This window comes from Coturnix japonica, chromosome 2, assembly GCF_001577835.2.
Source record: "Coturnix japonica isolate 7356 chromosome 2, Coturnix japonica 2.1, whole genome shotgun sequence".
In the NCBI taxonomy this organism is placed as follows: Eukaryota; Metazoa; Chordata; class Aves; order Galliformes; family Phasianidae; genus Coturnix; species Coturnix japonica.
The window spans coordinates 95,888,448-95,904,968 of NC_029517.1; the positions used below are offsets into that span (position 1 = coordinate 95,888,448).

At 37.2% G+C, this 16,521-nt stretch overlaps 2 protein-coding genes across 2 annotated transcripts; both read left to right on the top strand.

Annotated features, from left to right (window-relative positions):
* Positions 1–997: 997 nt before the first annotated feature.
* On the top strand, positions 998–8,257 carry LOC107310113 (transthyretin). The gene is made up of 4 exons (XM_015855457.1): positions 998–1,174; positions 1,940–2,079; positions 6,012–6,147; positions 7,969–8,257. The coding sequence occupies exons 1-4, from the start codon at positions 1,106–1,108 to the stop codon at positions 8,074–8,076; spliced, it is 453 nt and encodes a 150-aa protein (XP_015710943.1). The 5' UTR covers positions 998–1,105; the 3' UTR covers positions 8,077–8,257.
* Positions 8,258–10,139: 1,882 nt separating this feature from the next.
* LOC107310114 (transthyretin-like) lies at positions 10,140–16,293 on the top strand. The gene is made up of 4 exons (XM_015855459.2): positions 10,140–10,275; positions 11,759–11,889; positions 14,008–14,140; positions 15,962–16,293. The coding sequence occupies exons 1-4, from the start codon at positions 10,207–10,209 to the stop codon at positions 16,067–16,069; spliced, it is 441 nt and encodes a 146-aa protein (XP_015710945.1). The 5' UTR covers positions 10,140–10,206; the 3' UTR covers positions 16,070–16,293.
* The last annotated feature ends 228 nt before the right edge of the window (positions 16,294–16,521 follow it).

The following is a 16,521-nucleotide window of genomic DNA, read 5'->3' on the forward strand; positions in this document are numbered from 1 at the left end:
GCTTTGCTGTAAGTCCAAAGGGCAATTTGATCTCGGTTAGGAGATTACTGTAATATAGATTTTTTTCCCAAAAAACAACTTTGCTTACAGAGAACAGACTACAAAGAGGCATGTGAAAGCACTAAAGCCTCTGAAGAATACTGCCCATAAACTCTCTCACCTTTCATCATGATCTTACCAAGGTTAGGAGGCAAAATTGTTTTTGTTAGAATATTGTGAAATGAGAACTAGATTTATCACCTCCAAAGAGCAGAAATATAAATCCAGAGTTCTTTAGGACATGGGAAGAAGGAAATGCCAAAGGAAAAGTTCTTTCTCATTCAATGAGCATAGACCACACAAACAAGTTTTATGTAATACAGCTGAAAAAAAAAACCAGCTATCCCATGCATATTCCTCCAACAGCCAATTTATGCTGGGGCCAAATTCATCCCTGAAACTGCTCTTATCAAAATGTACATTGCAGAGCATAACAATGTCCCTGCCAGGATGATAGTAGTTTGACAATTAGATCTTAACTTAAGCTACTGATCTCTGCCATTTGGCTTGGCTTGGTGTGCCATGAGGAAAGAGAGGACTCCTCTCACTTTACTTAGACCTCTATCTTCCCAAGGGGACAGATCATTCTAGGTCTCTTTCTAGTGACAAAGAGGAAGCTTCAGTGTCTGTCTGAAAAGAAGGCATTATGAATCCTTGGGAACTTATGAATTAAGTTTCACAAAGAAACATTGCTCCTTTTTAACAAGCAGAATCAGACATGGGATAACCTAAACTGTTAGAATTCTAGGCAAGGAAATGTTGCTTACATTACTTTGTGGAGGGCTTTCTACAAGTTTAATCTCCCCAGGCAAGGGTCATGTTTGTGTCCGTTACTTATTCTCTTTACTCTAGTGATCCTGCAGTTCTTCCATTGACTGCAATGGCAGCGTTATTCATGGACTGTCTCTAGGATTGGACTGTTTACTAAGCAAATAATCAGAATCAGCAGATTTGTAGTCATATGGGCACCCAATAAGCAGCCTGTTTTCTTGTAGGGTTGGGTATAAAATCCCAAATCTGATCAGCTCCTAGCTGTTGGCACCACAACTCGCTAACAGCAAGCAGAATGGCCTTTCACTCTACTCTTCTTGTTTTCTTAGCTGGACTGGTATTTCTCTCTGAAGCTGCACCACTGGTGAGTCTTTTTCTTTTTAATTCAAACTCAATCATTACGAGGATGATAACCAGTATTTTCTAGATAACTAACATCTTCCTCAACTACGAAATTCTGCAACCATTAGACTGTCCTGAAGTGTTATTTTACTACCACTTTTTTACTTATCCTTTCTTTCACCATTTACTTATCTATTTTAGAATACTACAAAAGGGTCTGGCATATGGGAGACATGAACTCTGTCAGCTTGTGACTCACATCCTATATCTTCAGAACAGAGACAGCTTCCTCCCCAAACAAGTGCTTCTCTAAAGAAATTTAAATATTTTTTAAAGCATAACTAAGAATTTATTATAGTGTAGCAAGGTTTAAGGCAACAACATCCTTTCACTCTTAATGGTATTGTAGGTATTATTTGTTGGTTGCCTAGGCTAACATACTCTGCCTGAACTTATAATAAATTATTACTTCATTATTTGTGATCTCGCTAAAGGTATCTTTTCTAAAACACTTTTTCCAGGATTATATGCCACTGTAAATAGTTATAAGATTGTGTGTTTATGTATGTGTGTAAAATAAAGTGATCTGTATAAACAGCAAAGATATTCTTCTGTAAGAAAGTGTGGAGGACAAAACAAACTGGGAACTGGCTTTGTACACCACCTGGCAAAGAAATTCCTTCCAAGTCAGCTTCGATTCTGCAAGAAGAATCCACCTAGTCTTTGAAAGAAGGTTTTTGCAGGGCTTGTGAACAGCTCCTTTACAGCCTCTCCTTCTCTCCCACAGGTCTCCCATGGCTCTGTTGATTCCAAATGCCCTCTCATGGTGAAAGTGCTGGATGCAGTCAGAGGAAGTCCTGCAGCTAATGTAGCTGTTAAAGTCTTTAAAAAGGCTGCAGATGGAACCTGGCAGGACTTTGCTACTGGGTAAGTTATTTATGTGGACTTACTGAGATATTTTTTCAAAGGACCTTGAATAAACAGAAGAGAAATAAAGGGAACAGAGCTCTGATGTTTTTTGTTTAAGTTTTCTATCATATCACATTATCACCATTAACAGCACAAGAATTCTGGTCTAAAACCCATCAGATTCAAATGGAAGATACCTGTCACTGAAATACATACAAGTTGCAAATATATATATATATATATATATATTTAAGATTCTTGTCATACCTTTGTAGGGGTGTAGGTTTAATAAACATATTTTACTCGTTGCTTCAGTGCTATCTTTCCTTTCTATAAAAAGAAAAAAAAAACAAAAAACCAGAGGGATATAGTTTTCTGAAGTTCAAATGCCTGAATACCTCATCAATTGAAGTTTCAGTGTAAGAATTCACTAAGTAAGGTTTTTAATTAGGAGAAGTTTCTAGCAGTAGCAGGATGTCCAAGTACAGAATGACAAGCACAAGCATGGACAGCAGCCACTAGAGTATTCAGCTCTTCTAGTAGGGTTTTATAAGCTTGATTTACATAAAAGATGCAGAAGGAAATAGAAAGGACTGCAAGGAGAGATACGCCTTTCTTCATTTGAAGGGTCTCTTTCATAAAACTCAAAACAAGAAAAAATCCCCTTTGAAAAGGAAAGAAAAGTTAAAAGGAGAAACAAACACTTTCAATCCCAAATATGGGAATAATTACCATGAGAGCGGTGAGGTGCTGGAACAGGCTGCCTAGAGATATTGTGGATGCCCTGTCCCTGGAGGTGTTCAAGGCCTGGTTGGATGGGGCTCTGTGCAGCCTGGTCTAGTATTACATGCAGAGGTTGGTGGCCCTGCTTATTGCAGTGGGGTTGGAACTTGATGATCCTTGAGGTCCCTTCCAACCCAAGTCATTCTGTGACTCTATGACTCTATGAATGGTAATATAGGAATAAATGACCCTCAGAATAGGCTTATTTACTTCAAAAGAGAAAACCAGACTCTAAAAATGGACAGATTGCTTTCAGGGGAAGTGGAGACAATGCTATTGTTTTGTTCTTAAAAACAGTTTGTGCTATTGTTAGGAAATCCAGATTACTTTGCGTGTTTCATCACCAGGTTTTGAATATGTAATATGAAATAGAATCCACACTGTAATAAGATAAATGCAACATCAGCATTAAGAATCATCACACTGTGAATTTAACGGTATTGCTCAGTTTGCAAGGCTGCTCTTAAAAAGCTCAAGGAGACAAATTGTGTGCTTGTTCTTAGCCTTTGTTCTTTCGACACTTCCCATCACAGAAAGTCTGAGAAAAATTATATTATGTGTTCAAATTATTTAAATAAGTACACAAAGAGATTAAATGTAGGCAAGAAAGAAGTGAAAAAAGGAACATTAAACCATCATTTTTTATTGCAGGAATAGATTGTGACCTCTTCCTTGACTCGCATCTTAACCGCGGCTGCTTTCAGTGACACCACTGACTTTAGCTGAAAGCACTTATTTGAAACAGTTTTTCACACTTACTTGTGATGTTCTTATTCTGGAAAAACAGAGTTTATCTTTAATAAATATGTTGGAAATCTGAATGCAGTCAAGGAACACAATCTGTAACTGAAGCTTTCAGGTTAATATTCTGAAGTTCCAGGTGGATCTGCTAGGTACTGTAGAAGTTTCCTTTTGTACAGATGCCCATAGAAGTATTTTGGAGGGTTTGGTTGTTTTTGTTTATTTGCTGTTGCTCAGCAAGTTTTAGGAAATCAAGCAAACGCACCTTGCCACTCGCAAATGTGGATAATTAGTATTTTGAAAGCTTGGAGGAAGTTACCGTAACAACATCTGATTTTATGAAGAGGGTTATTAAGAGGCCAAAACATGCACGAAAAGCTTATGTCCAGCAGAGACACTCTCTGAGGAAGGCCAGAGGGCACAGAGACATGGAAGGCATGTGATCTGTGTTCTATACGAGTTCTTCCCGTGACTAGCTTTGACCTTCTTACTCCTCACATGTTTTAGGAAATCTAGGCCTTACAATGGAGTTCAAGAGTTCCATTCATCAAGTATTTCCCATGTGACCTAGGTTGTGAATCATCAAAGAAAAAAAAAGTCACAGCGTATTTCACATAGATACAAATGCTCAGACAGAAGTACAAGTGCTGTTCAGAAGGAATGACTCGAACTATTTTGCTACCAGGACTGATGGCAGGGAGCCCTCTGCCTTGTGCTAATCCCATCCAGGATCTGAATCACATACTGTCCTGTTGGATGCCACTGCAACAGTAGCCCTAAACGTTTTGTTTGTGAGACCACTGGCACTGAATAGCTACGCTGTATTAGCTAATTTTCTTTTTAAAGTGCCATGAACTCTTGGCAGTGAAGAAGAAACTTATTTTCAGCTTTAAAATTCAGCATCCAAATTTATTACCCAAACAAAGAATTTTTGGTCAGATATCATTTTTGTTTTTAACTGGTTTGTGTCTTAGCTATCCAACTTCTAAGCAGATATACCTGAATTGCTAACTTGCACTTTAAACACTTCTGCAGAATTTCAGCAGTTCTGTTTCACAAGTTTCACATGAGCATTCACCAATGAATTCTTCAGCATTTGGCCTTTTGCCTTTTCTTAAGGCAAGATAGATGAAGGTTGGAAGCACTAATTAAAGAAAATGTATTGACAAACTTCTTGGACCCATGTTTCAATCAGGGTTTGTCCTAATACATGTTTAGTCTTCCTTGGATATAGTTAATTTTACGTGGAATAGACTTGTGCTCTGATGCTTTGGTCAGTCTTTAAAATGCTAGAGTTGGAATACCTTCTTAATCCTTAATTTATCATAACTTTTTTTTATTCACTATCTCTAACTGAAAAGACAGTTGAGTTGGAGGAGGTGGGGAAAGAAAAACCGAGACAGCACAATGGTTTCTTTCTATGATAAGAAGCTGTAGGTCGCTATGAACTCTCTCTCTCTGCCTCCTAATGCACTTCTGTCCCCCTTATAGAAAGTTATTCCTTTCTGCAGATTGGGTAGGTTGTTCTTCATGTCAGGGTTTTAACTTTTCCTTCAAAAACATCAAGTGATTATGAAATGTAATATATATATATATATATACACATATATATTTAGTAGGAAAAAGTAAAATAAGATATAAAGATTGGGGGAAGAATATGAAAGAAGAGGTATAAAAGGCGTTTAGTAGCTCAGTAGCTGTCATACAAAGCCTGGTCTTTTTCAGACTGTACAATGCAAAAGCAGCTATATTTCTTTTTGTTCCTGGATGTCATCCACCTGGTATTTTCAATAGTCTCTTTGAGCAGGGAATTCCTATTTCTCATTTACATGATGACCTGTGGAAGTAGTCTCTGCTCTTTGACCACTGCACTGTAACACAAATTACCAAAATCCTGTGATGCTGAGTTGCTGTTCCAAGACATTAACATTCAAGGTTATATAAAAATCTGTCAGAGTTTAGATGTTAAACCTATAGTCACAGTGTTAATATCTAGTGTATAAAACCATTTTCCACTAAAATCTCTTTTCTCTAATTATAATTTGAGGTTTGGCATCTTGCCTTTTATCATGACAATCCTTTTCCTAAGCCACTGACATTTGGTTCCAGAGAGCACTTGGTACAAGTTAAATGTGATATTAAAACAAGGGCCTTACATATAATCCTGCCATAGCAATAAAAGTGGCCAAAAAAAGTAAAAGAAAGACAACCAACTTTAATTTGTGATATACATGAATAAGTTGGTAGCAGAGACAGGTTTTCCAACATGGAAGTATACACTACACAGAAAGGAATTCTTTCACATGATTAGAAATCATTCAGTGTCAAATTTGGCATCTGTGCTGTCTAGCACTCAACACTGACTGTTTCTGCCTGGCAATTAAATGACAATAAAAAATATTTATGTAGATATTTTATCATTTCAGGAAAACCACAGAGTACGGTGAGATCCATGAGCTCACAACAGAGGAACAGTTCGTAGAAGGAGTATACAGGGTTGAGTTTGACACCAGTTCTTACTGGAAGGGACTTGGCCTTTCCCCATTCCATGAATATGCTGATGTAAGTATTTTAGAACACCCGTAATATCTATATAACATGTAGTGTTATCAGCTGGACACAACAAATTTGATCTCTCAACACCCACCTGAAGTCTAGTAGGTTTGTTAATTACTGAAAAAGGCTGTTCTTTTTGGCTTGTGTTTAAATAATTCTCAGTCCTGAAGTATGCAACAGAAAAAATAGAGGTTTTGAAAGATGGAAAAAAACACCATAACAGGACAGGAAAAGCTTCACGGTTATCCAAATTCAATAACCAGCCAAGTGGTTTAAATATGGCACACCCCTTCCATTGCTTTAACTCAACTTTGACTTATTTTTTTAGAGTGTTCTTTTTTATGACATTCAATCAGTCCTTCCTAAAAAAATAAATAAATAAATAAATAAATAAAAATTGTTTACATTCTATTGGCTTACTCTGACATCTAATTTCAGTTTCTCTAAACAATTCTATTCAGTGTTCTGGAACAGCTACAGAATTTCTCTGTAAAACACGCTAAACTGCAATTTTAAAATCAGTGGAAGGCTAAAGCAGATTACCAAGGCCCAGACCTATAGATGCCTGAGGAGCAAATCAAGCAGTTTAGGTCAAACAGGCAATCCTGAAAATATTCCTGAATCATTTGGATACTGAAGATACAGACAGGGCCTAAGACTTTCACCTCTGAAGGTGCTTAAAGGCACATGGTTGAGATTGTTCCAGTTAGGTTACTGAGGATGCTTGCCTTAAATTTAGTACTGTAGCTGAAAGGAGGTTGTGATGTGGTGGGTGTTGACCTCTTGACCCATGTAACAGCACTAGAGGGGATGGCTTCAAGTCATACCAGGCAGCGGAGATTCAGGTTGGATGTTAGGAAATATTTTGTCACCAAAAGAGTGGTCAGGCACTGGGATGGACTGGCCAGGGTGCTATTTGAGTCACTGTCCCTGTTCAAGAGGTGTTCAAGAAATGTTTAGATGTTGTAATAAGGAACATTGGTTTAGCAGGGAAATGTTAGTAGTAGATGGACAGTTGGATTGGATGACCTTGGAGATCTTTTCCAACCTTGATTATTCTTCAGTTCTATGGTTTTGCAAGTCATTCCACTGTCCTGGGAAGTGGACAAAGTTTAACAAATGAGGAAAAGGCAACTGTAGCCCAAAGTCCTCACATTCCATCAGTTTAGAGACTGGCAGGATGGCTGTAGGAGGGAGCTCTCTAGTTCTCGTATGTAAGAAGTACACCGTGGATCCGAGGGTAATTCAAGTATTAGATTAAAGAAAGCCAAAGAAAGTGGGAGCTGAATACTGTTGATGTCATTATTTTTCTGGGAGCTGGGTATTCCAACTTCCAGGAAGTAACTGGGGGAGAAGCAATTATGAATTCTTTTCAGACAAGGGTCTTTCTGCTCTTGCAGGTCTAGCAACTCAGTTCTTGCATTAAAAACTGTCCCATCACCATTGCCTGCCTTGTTTCAATGCAGATTTTGTATTTAAGTTAGCGTATTTCACCTCTGTTTTTCTTATTGGTTGGTTGAGTTACCACCCTCTCATCCTCCTACTCCACATCACAAACTAGAAATGTGCATGCCTGATTCAGGTGCTAGGTGTCTCTACTGAGCTTCACTGCATGTGAAGCCCTTCTGGGACCTGAGTCCAAGTCCCTCTAATTTCTTAGTCTTCAGTGTTTCAAAGTAGTGGTGAGCATTTTTAAGGGTGAAACTGCTGACCCAGCAGAACTGGCAAAGCAGTTTGCAGCAACTTGTGTATGCTTCCTAATATTAAATGTTAAGTTAGATTTGAATACATGTTGTTCCTTGTGGTTACAAGTTTTCTCTTTTCCAGGTGGTGTTCACTGCTAATGATTCTGGCCACCGCCATTATACCATCGCTGCTCTCCTCAGCCCTTTCTCTTACTCAACAACTGCTGTTGTCAGTGATCCCCAGGAATAAAAATGTACTGTCGATAGATATACACCCTCCTCTGCTAGGACTATTGTAGGTTTTTAGGAGGAAGGTTTTTCCTACTGCTCACACATATCCTTTTGCTACATTAGTTTTGTTGTGTTTTTTTCATTTTGTAACCTGGCAAAAATTCAGATAAGTCAATAAAATGTAACTTCTTTAAAACAGATTCTATTGGTGAAGTTTTATTATGTCCTAAAGTGTTACAATTTGTGTTCAAGTGCAAAGGACATCTGAAAACAGTGTGTGGCACAGGGAAGTACATTAAGGCTTGATTCGGTTTTGTTAACTTCTGACATCTTGAAAATAAATAAATGAATCTCAGCAAATGCACTGGTTCAAAATAAGACTGTTGTGCTATATTAAAAAATAATAATAATAAAATAAAAAATCAGGCAAACATACTGAAAACATGAAACTCATTCATGTCATTCAGTTTACACACAGAGGATATGGCCCCACTGTCAACTAGGTCATACGGTAAATAGGACAAATTCTGAATACCTAGCAGCAACACAAACTATATAGAAAGACTCCTAGGATATAAAAATGTAGGGAACCGAGCTAAAATCTGTGTAGCTTTACTTACAATTTCAAGGCAAACTTTGCTTATTTGATGAGGAAGGATTGCTGCTCACCGAAACTAGGAAGTTATGAAGCCTTCATCGTTGTAAACAGCTCTGCTCTTTAATTCAGTTGACTGCCTCTAGTAAGTCAAATTTCTGCCCATAAATAAATAAATAAATAAAAATTTAAAAAAATCCTAAAATGGAAGGAAGCATTACCTTAATACTATTATCAAATATTTTAGAAGGACAAGGTAAACTGCGGAGTGACTGTGGTTCAAATAATGTTGTTGATGAATGCACCCAAACGCTTGAAGGCTCTAGCAGTGATTTCTGTAGCAAGAAAGCTGACTGTATTCACAATATCCAGAAGCAGAGAAATGTTGTTTAATGGGATTACAGAAATAACATAGAACATTACTGAACTCAGCCATTCAGAAGCTATCAGCACTAATCTGCTACTGACCTTGGAGCTAATCTCTACATAGGAGCCTGCTGGGATGACTCTATACCGAGAGAATTCACAAGGTTACAAAAGCCTTTAACATTTTGCTATTTGATTACTTTTCTCCCTGATTTCTGGACTCTACCACAGTTACACAATTCTAGCAGACAGTGCAAACAGTTTCAAAACAGCACCCATCTAAAGCATGAATGCCATTTCATGGAATTCTGCAGGTTTCTGTAGCTTGAAAACACATAGGCTTGATTTCCAATGGACTGTGACCAGCCTTCTGAACAAAATGTAAATATATTCATATCATAGTCATTAAAAAAAAGTTAGTGTCCTTACTGGGCATGTAGGCATCCACAGGTGTAAAAACAATCTCATTTCTGGAAATAATATTTACCTAAAATGAAAAAGAGACTCCTTATGGGGGTTGATGTGAAACTACACAGGTGAATTTCTTAAGTTGTATGGAATGTAGGGAACAACTAAAGTAACAGAACTTAAAATGCTGTTTAGCTGTGCTCCTGAATTGGGCATGTAAGTATCTAATTATAGTGCTAGAAACCAAACACAGTATTTTTTCTCCATGGGAATACATAAGAAAACTAGTAGGTCACGCGTACAGATTTACCACATAGATAAATTGCTCAATAGATAAACATGAATAAGTTGATTACGCCACACTGTAAGCATAGAGAAATTCCCAATGATATGGAAATTCTGAATTATTACTTGTATTTTTCTTAGCTTTAGACTTCAACAGAACTAGTGTAACTACCCTTCAATGAGAAAAGAAACAAAACAGAACAGACATTGCTTCCAAGAAAACAGATTGCTGCAGTTAAGCTAAGCAATATTCCCTATTCCTACAGGCATTAACAGAATAGACATATTTTCACAGACAAGGTTCATGTTTGTATGGGTTACTTATTTTCTCACTATTTACTAAGTAAATAGTAAGAATCAGCATGTTCAAAGTCAGATGCTTTTTTTTGTTTTTTTTAATTGATAAGCAGTCTTAGTCTGGAGGCCTTGATATAAAAATCACAGATCTCATCAGTTTCTACTTGCTGCCACTGAGAATTCCTAGTGATAGCCGCAATGGCTTTGCACCCTCTATTTCTTGTTTTCTTAGCTGGCCTGGTATCTCTCTCTGAAGCTGCACCACAGGTAAGTGTATAAGGATTGAAGCTGAAGTCCTTCATACTGATGTAGTCCCAGCCTTTTTTTTCCCCCTCCTCTCTCTCTTAAATACTACAATTAGTAAGTGAAATATTCCATTTTATTGCAACTATTTCAATTTTGTGGTATTACTGACTGTAGTTCTCTCTTACTGCACTGGTCCTTCTTCTCCTCAACAGGGAGCTTTCTGATTAGAGAAGTGGTTCTTGTTATCAGACACAGAAACTAGATGAAAAAACATGTTAGAAAAGAAAGGGAAAAAAATACCGTAGTCACTATGCAAAGCCCTTGGGCTTCTCAAAAAGGAACTGTAGCACTTATAACACAATGAACAAGGTCGTGAAGGATTTCAAAGCAGTTCTGGCAAGTTCTTGCAGTCCTAGTGTTCCTTCCCTCATTCATTTTAGCTGCATTAGCTGAGGAGAATCTGTACTGGAGTAACGTATTCTCTCGTTCTTTCCCTTACCGCTGCCATGCAGGAAAGAAGGAATCTCAACACTCATTGATGCAAACCAACTCACTCTTTCATATGGATGGTGGTATAGATACATTCTGATACAGGTGTGACACAGAGTGGGACTCCTGAACCATGGGATATTCAGTACATCACAGAATGAAAGAGGGGATGTAGAGGGCTCAAGTTTTATCATCTACATCATGATTCCTTTTCCAATGATTAAATGGAGATCAGTGATCTCTATTTTGAGCTGATCTCTGATTGACATCTCCTACATAGCCCTGTTTTCTCTCTTTTCACATACAGAATTAGGTAATGGAAAGATAAAGCCTTGATTCAACTTTTCTTTTGAGAATGTAAAATTTTAGTCTATAAACATCATGCTTTGTTGTGAATGTGATTGGGAGGGAAACTATCACCACCCCATGGCTGAAGAAAAGATTCTCTTCTACCTACACCTAACTGCCCGGGGATGAAAAATCTAATCCAAAAAGGCACAAGGGAAGACTCAGTATGTGCTAGTTATCAAGTTCACAGCTGAATTAAGATAATTCTTCAGTAAGATGACTAGATCAGAAGCCACCAAATTCAGAAAACTTGGCTCAAGTCACCACTCCAAAACATAAAGGAAAAGTTACTCAATTTTTAAACATCCCTCCTACTTTTGATGATTTGATTATTTTCTGTTTGGGTCACAACTGGGTTAAAAATTATGCTGAGAATGATGCGTATGTGAGCCATCCCCAGGGGAAACCAAAAAGGCATTTTCACACACAGCCACAGTGACTCTATATCGCACATGACTTGTTGACTCCCTACAGCTGCTGATATCCTCCTCCTTGGTCCCACTGTCTCCAGGCTCCAGTAGCCTTCAGGCTGTATTTCTGAGTACACAGTTTTTGGTTTTTTTTTTGAGAAGATGGTATATTCGGTAAAGCTAAAGAGTAAGACTCCTTACTGCTTTATGATACCCCACCACCTACAACATAAACAATTCTCTCTCCCTACCTGAAGGGCTCTTCTGATTCCAAGCATCCTCTCTTTATAAAAGTTCTGGATTCAGCCCGAGGAAGTCCAGCTCCAAATCTTCTAGTTAAGTTACATAAAGAAGTTGAAGATGGATCTTGGGAACTGTTAAATTCAAAGTAAGTCCTATCAAAATATGAAGTGAGAGAAGGAAAGGGCAATGGGAAAGCCAAGAGTTTCTAACAAATTATTTATTTATTTTTAATCAGAGAGAAGACATACTATTGAATGAATCACATTTTATTTGCTGCAGGTTGTCTTTTAACAGTACTACAGTTTCAACTACCAAAATAGTTTTATAATGTAATTTTATTACAAAGCTTCATCTTTCTTTTTAACACTCACAAATGCAGTGCTGCATTTTTACCAGAGGAGTCAAACAGACTCTTTTTGTCTGAAACTAAGACTCTGATTGAAAATTCTACCTTTATTGGTTATTTTTCTTCTTTTCAAATGGGCTTTCATATGCTACAACAGTACAGCTTTAAAAAAAAAAAAAACAGCAATGGTTTTAAATGTATACCACATAATAATTGATAGCCTCCTTGATTCTGAGGAAAAGTAATCAGCCAACATGAGAAAATCCAAGATATTTGCAGAGTCCCACCCAGGACTCTGTCAAATTCTACCTAAAAAAAGGTGACATGTGGCTCATACTTGCAAAAGCTGACATACTGCAGGAAGTATACCAGGCACAGATGGATTTGTAGAAAGCTCACAAGAACTTGTATGTAAGTGACTCTTTGGTGTAATAGAGCAGTGAGCTGGAAGAAGCAACAAGGCTCTCAGGTGTGCCCTTAATAAACATAGCGACAGTGAAAGTCACACGTTTCCACAAGTAGGGGAAAAAAAGAACTCTATCTATTCATGTTGTCTTCATTAAATAATTTGCCTTCCACAAATGACGTAGATTCAAACGTATTCTGTCACTGTAAAGGTATGTAATTTTCCATTAAGAAAATGTTCATCTTAGTTACTTTCAAGTCTGAGCTCAGAGGCTTAATTTAAAGATATAGAGCTGGACAACTGGATGTTAATCAGAGCCTTAAAACATGATTCATGTTGAAACAAAAGTGTATGAAAAGCTGTGATAATACTAAATCAATTTCTTCAGTCCTGTTCATTTATAAGAAATGGAATGTTAGGATGGGATTCAAAAATTACTATTCTCAATTAAATACATGTTGGGTTTTAACTGAGAAAGCTTATTAAACACTTATCTAAACATAATCAAGCAAGAAAAAATATATTTGAGTAGATTAAAAAAATATATCCATCAACTGATTAAAGTTGCAAGAAGCAAATGACCTCATAGCTATAAGCTATACTGAAGTACAAGCTCTAAATAATGGTGGACAGTGGTACAAATAACATTCCATTCTTCACTTTTTTCTGCATTCAAGCTGAATAAAAGATTTGCTGGCTGGAACATTATGTTGTGATTTGTGACTACTCAAAGCAGGCACATAACAGAACTTAGCTGCAAATAACCTAGTCCATGTGAAACCTAATTTCATAGAACTTATTTCATCATAATCAGATTTCAACCAAGAGGTATGTTTGAGAGACAGCTTTCAATATTGTTTCAACATCTCAATTTGGCTGGTGTTCCAAGGTGTACGGTTTCAAGCCAGCCCTATACCCTTACAGCACCTTTAATTTGAATAACATCTGTTGTATGAAGAGAGAAAAACAGCCAATCACCAAAGACAACAAAGAATCCTGTAAGACTACACTTTTGGCTGACCTACAATCACTTCCAATAGTAGATTCAAAGTTTAAAATTGCTGACTAATTAATACTGATAAAGCAACTCAGCATATTTAAATAAGAGAAACAACTATGAAAAAATCAAGAGTTGACCCTACTCATCACAGAGCTTTTGCATTGCTTACAGCACTGAAGCTTTCCCTGCGAGTGAGTTCATTTAATCAACTCCAAGACACTGCCAAGAGCCTATGAACAACTATGCCAACATTTGGCTCATCCCTAAACCATGCAGAATAAGTGACATGGCAGGCAGCCATCCACTGCTTTGATTGTGGAAACAGTAAATGTCACAGTAAGATCTGTAAGATAACCATAATACAGATGTACGTAAGTCATTACAGATCAAGGGAGGTATTCATGACATTACTTAAGCTACACAACATCACTTAAGATCAATTGCTAAAAAGCTGAATTTTTAATGGGCTTTTTATTGAAATCTAAAAGTGCATTCTTCTGCCATTACACAGACTAACCAATGAAAATGGAGAGATTCAAGATCTAATACCTAAAGACAAATTTGAAGGGAAATATAAGATTGAGTTTGATACAGACTCTTACTGGAGGAATCTGGGCTTGAACCCTTTCTATCAATATGCTGATGTAAGTATTTATTTTATTCTGTATTACAGTTGCAAAGAATAAAGATATGCAATATCTAGGATTCAATTATTACACATGTTGAGCTTTTTGCTTTAAAGTTTTAGCATTAACACTTCAATACTGCAGTCTCCAAACATCCTGACAATGTGCTCATGACAAAACATAGTTACCAGCCTCCCCATTATTCTCACTGAGCTCTTAGATGCATTACTCAAAGAGATTTTCAATTCTGCTTCTGCTGAAGTCTAGTCTCTTTCTGAGACTCGACACTTGAGAGAAGAGTAGACTAAGTCTACTGGGAAAAGGATTTTTCTGCATTTTAGATCCAATGTTTGTACAGGTGCATATGCAGTTCATATTTCTAAAAAAAGTGTGAACTGTTTTCTGGATGCTTGGATCCCCAGTTTACAACTGAATGCTGCATGGGACAGATAAACTGTTTAGGTAATGGTGGTCCAAACCAGGTATCAACCAGCCCCAGTGCCTTGGACTCCTTGGAGACTGTCCTCTTCCCCTTTATAATATCAGCTCCTTCATGTGTTCCTACATGGCAGTAACAACAGCAGATCTGTATTAGTATTTTGCTGGACTGTGACAGATCAGTAAGCGCCAATAGCTGTATGGTTTGCAATTGCTGCTCAAACATCTACTCCACTCCATCTCTTTGGAGAAAAAGTAGCAACCACCCAGGATCCAGCTTTGTTTTGGCTTCCCTAAAATGGGTAAGAGATAACATTCTTATTCTAGACAACGAATGCCCAGCATTAGCAATCTTACTGTCTGCGATAACAGAAATAAAAGAGATAAGATTTAAAACACACAAGTGAATTGATTATACATCAAGATAACATTAATTTCCAGTCCAGAACACAGACATAAATTTAATAGAGAGTTCTCACTTCCTTTCTTAAGAATAAACCTTTGTAGGGATCACATTTTCTTCAGTTCATTTTCAAATAATATGCATGAATTTTTACTACCAACTCTTTCCATTTTCATAAGCTTTTTTCCAATTTACACTGAAAGAATCACAAGCATCACAGTGCTAATGAACTGTTTAAAAGGTTTACGTTCTCTAACTCCTATCTTCACTCGGCACAAAATAATCAAATAGTCTAGATGGAGGAATCAAAGAACAGGAGATAAGCTGGTGGAGGAGATGGTTAAAGGGCTGTTGTAAGTAACTCTCCTACATGAGGTCATTAGTCGTGGCCAAAGGACTAACACAGTCCTGCATCTACTAGAAACTCAAGATTAAAGAAAAGCGTAGCTTCGTATTTTAGACTGAATATATTTGCTGGTAACAACGTTTAATTTTGTTCTCAATATTTCAGACTTAATAAGAGCAATAAAACTGCTCAGATAGTTGAAAGTGTACTTTAAAAGAAAAAAAAAAAAAGAGGAAAAGTAGTCAATGTAGCCCTTAAAAATGAACAAACCTTGTCATCTATCAACATCAACAACGAAAACTCAATATGCATAATAATTGTTTGATAATTACAAATAATATTCATTAAGCTACATTTATGCTTTTAACAAAAGTTTTTCCACCAGCGGAAATGCGTGATGAGAACTTTACAAGAAGAGAAGACCTGATCTAGTAAACATGGAAGTTTCGTGGCTTTGACAGGCAGGGGGGTTGGAACTTCATGATCCTTGAGGTCTCTTCCAACCCAGGTCATACTGTGATTCTGTGAAGATATGTCCAAAGTTTTGCAGGAGCTCAGATTAGACAGACAACTACAAAGGTTTCACCTATATGTAGGCTTGTATCTAGGGATCGCTTCTCATTTGTCCTGTATTTATTGCTTCTTTTTCTAGGTGGTGTTCACAGCGAACGATGCTGGTCTTCGACATTACTCCATCATTAATATCATCAGTCCCTTTTCTTACTCAACTGCGGCAACAGTCAGTGAGCCGATGGAATAGAAACTTGACATTAAGCGTAAAGATTTAGATGTGTAAACTAAAGTTTCCATAAACTCTACGAATAGTTTCTGTCTGTGGTAACAGATTTAGAATTTGCATAGCTGTTCCCAGAGTAAATCACTGACAGTAACCGTCAAGTTGTTTATCTCTTTTGTTAACTTTTGGAAGATGTACTGACTTTGTTTTCAGTCACTCTTGGGAATAAAAGCATTCACAGAAACACACTGAGTTTATAAAAAAAAGTACTGACCAAAGTCTTCTGTGAAGTCAATAAGCAACATTCTTCAGAAAGAAACTGAACAAAGTGTACCTGAAAGGTATCTTATGGTAAGTGAGCACAAGGGAAATGTAAACCACTTGCCATCACCTATGCCTTATTATTAAAGCCCACAGTGGATGAAATCACACGGAGCCACACACACAGTAAAAATAGCTTTTGAGTGGCAACAAGG

Bases quoted from the DNA above. Each gene is read 5' to 3' on its own strand.
- LOC107310113 (XM_015855457.1), top strand. From the start codon at position 1,106: ATGGCCTTTCACTCTACTCTTCTTGTTTTCTTAGCTGGACTGGTATTT. The intron at 1,175-1,939 runs GTGAGTCTTTTT...TCTCTCCCACAG, and splicing joins TCTCTGAAGCTGCACCACTG to GTCTCCCATGGCTCTGTTGA. The intron at 2,080-6,011 runs GTAAGTTATTTA...TTATCATTTCAG, and splicing joins TGGCAGGACTTTGCTACTGG to GAAAACCACAGAGTACGGTG.
- LOC107310114 (XM_015855459.2), top strand. From the start codon at position 10,207: ATGGCTTTGCACCCTCTATTTCTTGTTTTCTTAGCTGGCCTGGTATCT. The intron at 10,276-11,758 runs GTAAGTGTATAA...CCCTACCTGAAG, and splicing joins TCTCTGAAGCTGCACCACAG to GGCTCTTCTGATTCCAAGCA. The intron at 14,141-15,961 runs GTAAGTATTTAT...TTCTTTTTCTAG, and splicing joins CTTTCTATCAATATGCTGAT to GTGGTGTTCACAGCGAACGA.